The 8,281-nt window shown below is 51.7% G+C and overlaps 1 protein-coding gene across 2 annotated transcripts in view; it reads right to left on the reverse strand.

Moving 5' to 3' along the window:
- LOC104992673 (bone marrow stromal antigen 2-like) overlaps positions 1-5,724 on the reverse strand; it is a 6,904-nt gene extending 1,180 nt beyond the window's left edge. The window contains exons 1-5 of one of the 2 annotated variants that reach the window (XR_825731.1): positions 5,312-5,724; positions 4,485-4,539; positions 4,151-4,202; positions 3,773-3,888; positions 2,341-3,542 (exon numbers count right to left, since the gene is read on the reverse strand). Coding sequence is in view for 1 of the 2 variants with exons in the window: in XM_010845629.1 (XP_010843931.1) it covers positions 3,792-3,888; positions 4,151-4,202; positions 4,485-4,539; positions 5,312-5,620 (513 nt within the window). In the remaining variant the exon portion in view is untranslated. Of the gene's footprint in view, positions 1-1,638; positions 3,543-3,772; positions 3,889-4,150; positions 4,203-4,484; positions 4,540-5,311 lie in introns of those variants that run through there. The other variant, XM_010845629.1, reaches the window with a different exon arrangement.
- Positions 5,725-8,281: the final 2,557 nt, after the last annotated feature.

Consider the following 8,281-nt stretch of genomic DNA (forward strand, 5'->3'; position numbering starts at 1 on the left):
TTCCAGGAGAAATATCAACAGCTTCAGACATGCAGAGGACACTACTCTAATGCAGAAAGGGGAGATGAACAAAGAGCCTCTTGATGAAGTGAAAGAGGAGAATGAAAAACCTGGCTTGAAATACAACAAGCAACAAACTACGGTCAAGGCATCTGGTCCCATCACTTCATGGAAAATAAAATCAGAAAAAGCAGAAACTGTGACAGATTTTATTTTCTTGGTTTCCAAAGTCACTGGGGATGGTTCCTACAGCCATGAAATTAAAAGACATTTGCTCCTTGGAAGAAAAGCTCTGACAAACCTAGACAGGATATTAAAAAGCAGACACATCACGTTTCCAACAGAATTCCGTGTATTTACAGTTATGGTCTTTTCAGTAGTCATGTATGGATGGGAGAGTTGGACCATAAAGAAGGTTGAGCACTGAAGAATCAATGCTTTCCAACTGAAGTGCTGGAGAAGACTCTTGAGAGATCCTTGAACAGCAAGCAGATCAAACCAGTCAATCCTAAAGGAAAGCAACCCTAAGTATTCATTGGAAGGACTGATGCTGAAGCTCCAATGTTTTGGCCACCTGATTGGAAGAGCCAACTCATTGGAAAAGACCCTGATGCTGAGAAATACTGAAGGCAAGAGGAGAAGGTGGCAGCTGAGGATGAGTTGGTTCGATAGCATCACCGACTCATTTGAGCAAACTCTGGAAGAGAGTGGAAGACAGAGGAGCCTGGCAAGCTGCAGTCCATGGGGCTGCAAAGCCAGGGACACCACCGAGTAACTGAATAATGACAATTTCCTCACCCCACCCCCACCCCAACTCCATTAAAGCCACTCAGCAGCCAAGAGACCCAGGGATCAGGGATGGACTTGCTGTAGAGACTGACATTGAGCCTCTGTGTCCCCAGAGGAGGGACACACAGAGGAGGGCCTGAGGAGGGCCTCCCTCCCAGGCTAGGACTCCAGGTGCAAAGACAGGGCCCTTGGCAAAGCTGGTATCTGAGCTCCACTGGGCTGAATTTTGAACTTTAGGGTCAGCTTAGGACCATGATTTGAGATAGGGGTCAAGATTGCATGTGCTCAGCCCTGCCTCCCTGCCAGCCCTGGGCAAGTGATTTCATCCTAGCCTTAGTTTCCATAGCTGTAAAATGGGGATGAACATAAGAGAACTTTTGTGCCCCCCACCCCACATTTTGCAACCAAAGCCAGTGCTGTATTCACCTCATTCTAGTCTCAGCCCTGGAAACAGGAAGTTTGTGAGTTTTCCCTCTAAGATTTTGATCGGAAAAAGTAACTCATATTCTTCTGAATTTATGCTTTAAAAAACATATGTATATATATAATTGTCTGTGCCAGGTCTTATTCGTGGCAGGCTGAATCTTTGCCTGGACACATGGAATCTTACTTGTTGCCTGTGAGATCTAGTTTCCTGATCAGGGCCAAATCAGGCCCCCCTGCATTGGGAGAGTGGAGTCTCACCCACCGGATCACTAGGAAAGTCCTAATCTATCTTTTTTTCCTTCTGTTTTTTGGCTGTGACTTGCAGAATGTGGGATCTTAGTTCCCTGACAACAGATCTCACCCATGTCCCCTGCAGTTTAAGTGAGGGGCCTTAACCACCAGACCACCAGGGAAGTCCCAAGCTTTGTTATTTTTTCAAGACTCACTTTATTTTGGTTTGCACAAATCCAGCAAAGACAGTCCAGAAACATTCCATAGACTCCGTTTCCATTTCCACCACCTTGGTCACCTTTCATCTCTAAGGTGCACGTGTTGCAATGTAGGAACCAGCGCTGACCAGTAACAGGATTAACTGAAATCCACGCATTATTCTCATCTCCTCAGTTTCCCCTAATGTCCTTTTTCTGCCCCCAGATCCTCACAGGACACTGAGTCCTGATGCTTCTGTAGGCTCCCTTGGGTCAGGCAGAGTCTCAGGCTTTCCTGGTCGTGATGACCTTGAGAGTGGAGAGTCAGGTGTTCTGTAGGGTGGTCCTCGGGTGGGATTGGTCTGGGGTTGTTCTCATGGTTGGACTGGCCTTTGGCGAGAAGGACCGGAGAGGGCACGTGCTGTTCTCATGACACTCATGTGCCCAGGACACGGGATATCAGCCTGACTTACCCTGTGATGTTGATCGTGGTGCCCTGGCTGAGGTGGTGTCCGTCAGGCGTCTCCACCAGAAAGCTACCTCCTTCCTCTCTTCCACCTGTGCCTTCTGGAAAGAGGTGACCATTTATAGCCCACACCAAAGCCATGGGACCCGCACATCATCCTCTTGAGGGTGAGATATTTGTGAATGTCATTTGATATTCTTCGGCCTGGGAGATTTTTCTCCTCTCTTTCATTTATTGTTTTAGTCAGTCATGTATTTATATTCCTGCGAATTCATGGATATTTATTTTACACGTGATGATATTTATTTTGTCACTCAAACAGTTTCCACTTTGGCTCTTTGTTATTTTTCACAAGCTTCATTCCACTAAAGCATTCGGGAACATTCTTTGTAGTCATGTAGAAACCATACGCTTATAAGGGGCTCAGTTAACGAAAGCCACCATCAAACACCATTTTAGGAGCAGGGGGCACACACAGGGAGAGCGTTCTTTCCTTTTTATTGGTCATGTCTCCCAGCTTATGGGATATTAGTTCCTAGACCAGGGACTAAACCAGGCCACGGGAGCCTGGAATGCTAACCACCAAGTCATCAGAGAACTCTTCGAGGACTTCATTTTGAGAAGCAGAGAAGTCTCTGGGGAGGGGCTCCCAGAGCTGAGTACTGTGGGATGAATAGGAGCTTGGGGGATGGAGGTGGCAGGACAAGGTGACACAGACCTGTCCCGAGTCTGCTCATCCAAGTGTGAGTCCCAGCCCTGCACTTTCTGCCAGAAGGGATTGGGAGCCAGGACAAAGTGTCCCTAGTCTCAGCGTCGGTTTCCTCGTGGAACCGCTGTCATCAGAAGATGCAATGGTAATGAGATGAGAGCAGCCAGGAGATGAGAGAAGAAAGCTGCAGACAGGGAGCTCTGACCAGGGTCCTTTAGAGGCTGCCAGCAGAGAAGAGGGCTGGGGATGCAGGGGGATGGTGCCTGCTGGAACCCCCGAGATCTTGAGGAACATTCTAGAGCACGGAAGGCTGGTTGTGGACGTCAGTGGATGTCCACCTTTGTCTGCAGGGCAGGCCACAGATGCTTTGGGAGGTCACCCAGTAACGCTCCAAACACTCGAGAGTCCAGTTTTCCCCCCAAAAGGGATGTTTCCATTTCGAGTCCAAAGACCCAAGAGGAAAGTGACTTTCTCAGAGCAGTGTCAGCAAGATGGAGGTGCCACAACCCGACTCGCGTGCCATCCCTAGCTCTAGGCGGCCCTGGGCCAGCTCTGCTACTTTCCCACTCTCAAGGCATCCTTTCAGGACTGCCCTGTCTTGGGCCCTTTAGGCTACCCCATCCTCCCTACAACTGTGTTGCCATGTGGTCGTGTCGGGACTGGCCAGGTCCGGAAGCCTCAAACCGGGAATCCGAGCTGGAGTCGGCCCAGTCCTGGTTGTGGCCTAAAAGACATCAGAATAGGGAGTCAGAGGCAGACGGATCAGGCTCCGTTCCCAGCCCCACCAGACTCTAGGGCCCCTCCCAACTCACTGAGCCCTCCCTCGGTCTCCAGATTCCACTCCCCGGTGCCCAGCCCCCTGCCCCGCAGGCAGGCCACCACCCAAGACCCTGACCCAGGCCCAGCTCCCCGCCCCTCCGAGCTTTCTTCTCCCTCGAGACGCCCCCTTCTTACCGGCCAGCTTTCTGGGACCTCATTTCTTCAGACACTTGCAGATGATGAAGGTACACATAAGCAACATGAAAAACCACACTGAACCGTTGTCCTCCGCTGAGGCCTCACTCTTTCTTCTGGAATAGAAATCGGGGAACTCAGGCTGCGGCCCCCTGGGCTCCAGGGGATCTGCGCTCTGCCCTTAAGAATCTACACTCCTCCCCCACCAAGCCGCTGGGCAGGACAGTGAGCAGCGGCCACCCCAGGGTTGTGTGGCAGATGGGACGCGGTTGGGACTTAAACTTAGTTCCCTGAGCGTCGGGGTTTTTCCGGAGCCGAAGGGACTCGGGAGTCTGGGGGGTGGAGTGAAAGGGGCGTGGCCGGGGCGTGGTCTCGCACCTTTCCTTCGTCAGAGCGTCTGGCAGTTGTTGGTTCAAACTCGCCAATTCTCCTGTTTGAGGGATGGGGTACAGATTCAGGGGCCTCGTGGACACAGTGATCTCGCTAAGCCACCTGACACCCAGCCGGGACATCACGTGACTTAGCGCGGTGTTCATTCATCCCCAGCTGGGAAACCCGGCTCCGGGCTCCCCCACCCGAAATGGAATCTGGCCCCCCTTCCTCTTGCCTGATCACAACCCTGGGACCCTCCCTCCGGACTCCCTTTCAACACCTGACCTGTCGCTACCCCCCTAGCCCACTGTGAGGAACCCTGGTCATTTGCTTTTCTCACCCTGAAGCTCCTCCACTCGTGCCTGCTCCTTCTTCAGAGAGTCCCTCAGGGTCACCTGGGTCAGAGGGGAGAGTCAGAACCTGGACTCCGTGCCTGGATTCTGGCCCCTCCCTGAGCCCTGGGAACAGAGGCGCTCAGATGCACACACCCTTCATTTCCCATTCCCCACCCCACCCCCCGGCCCCTCAGTCTTCTACCTTGAAGAATGGGCACAACTTCCCACCTTCCCCGGGACACCGGTAAGAGTGTGATCCTCAAAATGGGAGTTTGAAGGCCCCCCAGAAGAGAATGTGGAGGTTCCCCATGCCCAGACTCTAGGAGAATTTTCTAGATGCCCTGGGCTATAGCCCAATAAGATTAAGAGTTCCTTCTATAACCAGAAACAAGGGGCTGGGGGTGGGAAGTGGGAGTGATTATTTCAAAGCCCAAGTTAGAGGTCCATAAGAGTTTCAACGTCTCCATGTTAGAACAGAAGTGAAAATTTCAAAGGCTCTCAGTATTCAGTGGAAAGAGCTGGGTAGGTCCTGTTCCCAGCCCCTAGAGGGGATTTCTGCTCCCCGAGATTGGCCCAAGGGGCGTTTCTAGATCCCCCCATTCAAGCACCAGAGTTTAGAGATCCTTCATATCCTAAAGGGATACTGACGCACATAATTGGGAGTTTTAAGGCTCCCCCTCAACGTACCCCAGCATCCCAGAGAGAGTTTGGAGGTTCCCAAACCCTGGTGGTGGCAAAAAGGACACAGTTTCAAGGTCTATCTCGATCTCCACAAAGACCCCGGGAGAGACCTCCAAGTCCGGGGCCCTCTCGAGGGGCTGCAATGGCTTACCACAGCCTGTTTGCAGGTGGCAGCTTCAGCTTCCTTCTTGTTTAAGAGTTCCTGGGCTTGGGTTAGCTGGCGCTGCACGTGTTGGTTGACCTCCTGACACTCCTTCTGTGCTTGGAGGCCATCCACGCAGGCCTTGCTGTTGGCAATGACAGCGAAGTAGATCATGGGCACAAGCAGCCCCACCGCCACCAGGAGCAGCAGGAGCCCCAGCCACAGCGGCAGTTTTCGGCCACACAGCGCTGACTCACTCGAGTCCTTTTCTTTGTCTATGGGCATCAGGAACTCACTCATGTCCTCCTCGGTGTCCATGAGCACTGGTCTGTAGTGAATAGAAGAAGTAGTGCCATCCTGACTGAACTGCTGGAACCTTTATAGGCTAAGACTGCCCCCTCATTAGCATAATAGCGGTGCCGACCAATGACAAGCTCCAGGAGGATCCTCTGAGTTGGTGATACTCGAATGGAGCCTGTGCAGGCAGAGGGCAGTCAGGCTTGCAGTTTAGGTTTCAGTTTCCTTTTTCCTTTCCCCGGGGAAAAACAGTGGGTTGCTTTTGCCAAATTCTGGCCTTGGGGCTTTCTGGGTTGGATGCTGGCCAGTGAGATCCTGTGAGAAAGAAGTGGGGCTCCCTGGGACACCCCCTGTCAAGCCCTAGCCCTTCTCCTACATGTTTCTGAGGGTGACCATTGCAGTTACTGAGCGGCCGGTGCACGCCAGCTCTGTGTTCTGTACCACAAAACGGAAGAGGCAGAGGGCTTTTTGGGGGGGCCATGTCCCCAACTGGGAGAAATGAAGGCTGAGACGTGAGTGGTGACTGGGGCGGTGTTGTGTCTGACTGAGGCGACTGGATTTAGAATTCAGGGATCTCCTGGTGACCTTGAGGGGTTCACTTAGCGTCTCTGTCCCCTGCCGAGCGGACCATTAGGAGGCATGGAGGGTGTCAGAAGACCAACCAGAGCCTGCAGGAAGAGGGGAGAAGAGCTGGACCTCAAACAGTACTCAGACTGCAGTTGTCCTACATGGCCACCAGGGGACGCACCAGGCAACAAACAACCACCAGGCCCTTGTCCTGGCTCCAGGCAGGAACTTGCTCTTTCTGCCAGCAACTGCCTTTACCACCCCGGGACCCCACAAAAACCCTCTGAACTGTAACTGAACAGGACTCTAAGCGGCCTTCCCAGGGCAAACTCCTCCCCCATATCTTCTGTTTTAGCTCCTTTATGAAGTATGGAGATAATAATATCTAGTACACATTCCTGAGGTGTTTTTTACAGATGAAAACGCCCATGCCCTATGGTATGTCCCAGGGAGCCCCACTCCCCTTTCACAGGATCTTACTGGCCAGCATCCAACCCAGAAATGCCCAAGGCCAGAATCTGGTGACAGCAACCCACCGTTTTTTCCGGGAAAAGGATAAAGGAAACTGAAACCAAAACCTAAACCCAAAGCCTGGGCTGTCCCCTGCCTGCACAGGTTCCAAATGAAAAAGCTGCTGCTGCTGCTAAGTCACTTCAGTCCTTTCCGACTCTGTGTAACCCCATAGACGGTATAGCCCTCCAGTCTCCTCTGTCCCTGGGATTCTCCAGGCAAGAATACTGGAGTGGGTTGCCATGTCCTTCTCCAAATGAAAAAGCCCCACCAACCTAATGGAAAATGTTAAGTACTTAGGACCATTAGTGTCTACTCCCCAGACCTACTGGTGGGAAAAGATGGATGATGTTAATCCCTGTGACAAACACCCTGTGACCTCCTCATCAGCCAAGAGGAGAACTGTGCAGGAGCTGATCCCATAATCTGTGCCCAACGTCCCCTCACCTGGCCTTGAAAAACGCTTTGCAGAAACCCCTCTGGGAGTTCAGGAGTTTTTTGTGGGTCCTGAGCCACCCAGCTTCCTTGGATGGCCCTGCAATAAAACTTTCCCTGTTCCACGTTCCAAAATTTCCATGTGACTGGCCTCTCACTGTGCATTGAGCACATGGACCTGTGCTAAGGGAACCTCCGTTTTATCCTGTGTAAAGAGGGGCCACAACAAGGGCAGCCTCGTCAGGAGGGGCCAGTGAGGGGTTCTGAGCAAAGTGCTTTGGCCTCCACTTGTTCTCTCAGCTGTGTTCAACTCTGTGACCCCATTGTCAGCCACAAGTTGGCACTTAGCAAAGGCACTCTCAAGTAGTGAACAGCAAAGGCATTTGCTCTCTATGGAGATTGACCCTCATGCTGCTACATCTGTTGACCTTCAACAACCCCTGAGGGAGTTCAGGGTGGAGGGAGGCACTCTGTGCTCCAGGGAATCTGCTGGGACAGGCCTTTAGATAGTTGGATGTTTTTAGGAACAGGTTTTATGATCTCAATCCTTGCATCTCCTCATATCTAGAGAAGCGCTAAATCCCTTCATGGTGACATCAGATCCTCATGACTAACAAAAAACCATTTGTAAAATGAGTGCTTCATGGGATTGAACTCCTCCTTCACCAAAACCTTATATATTGACCTTTCCATACTACTGCTTTGGAGCAGTCTCTCAGAGCTATTTGAGATGCTGCCTCCCGGGCTGTGGTCCTCATTTTGCCCCAAATAAAACTTAACTCGCAACTCTCAAGTTGTACATCGTTTTTTTTTTAAGTCAACAGTTATGGCGACCACCAAGGGACCCAGAGTGGACTTCCTTACTTCGACTGGACTCCACGAGGAACCGGGTACCAGCAGTGGCCCCTTGTACCCATCCGCCTCCTCAAGGAGTGCAGACAAATTTGGGTAAATTTCTCCTGGTTCTCGAATCTCCAATATTGATTGAGATTCTGAGTTTTATTTGGCAGTGGAACAGGTTACCTGCCCGCTCCCGGTAGGAAAGACACTGGGGTGGGCGGTGGGTGAAACACCCAGGGCATAGCCACTCGTGGTCTAGACACTGAGTGGAGCTCGATTGGAAGATACCAAGAAATTCCCACCCAGTCAAAAGATACTGGGTGGGAGTCT

Source organism: Bison bison, unplaced genomic scaffold (genome assembly GCF_000754665.1).
Source record: "Bison bison bison isolate TAMUID 2011002044 unplaced genomic scaffold, Bison_UMD1.0 scf7180017864221, whole genome shotgun sequence".
NCBI lineage: Eukaryota > Metazoa > Chordata > Mammalia > Artiodactyla > Bovidae > Bison > Bison bison.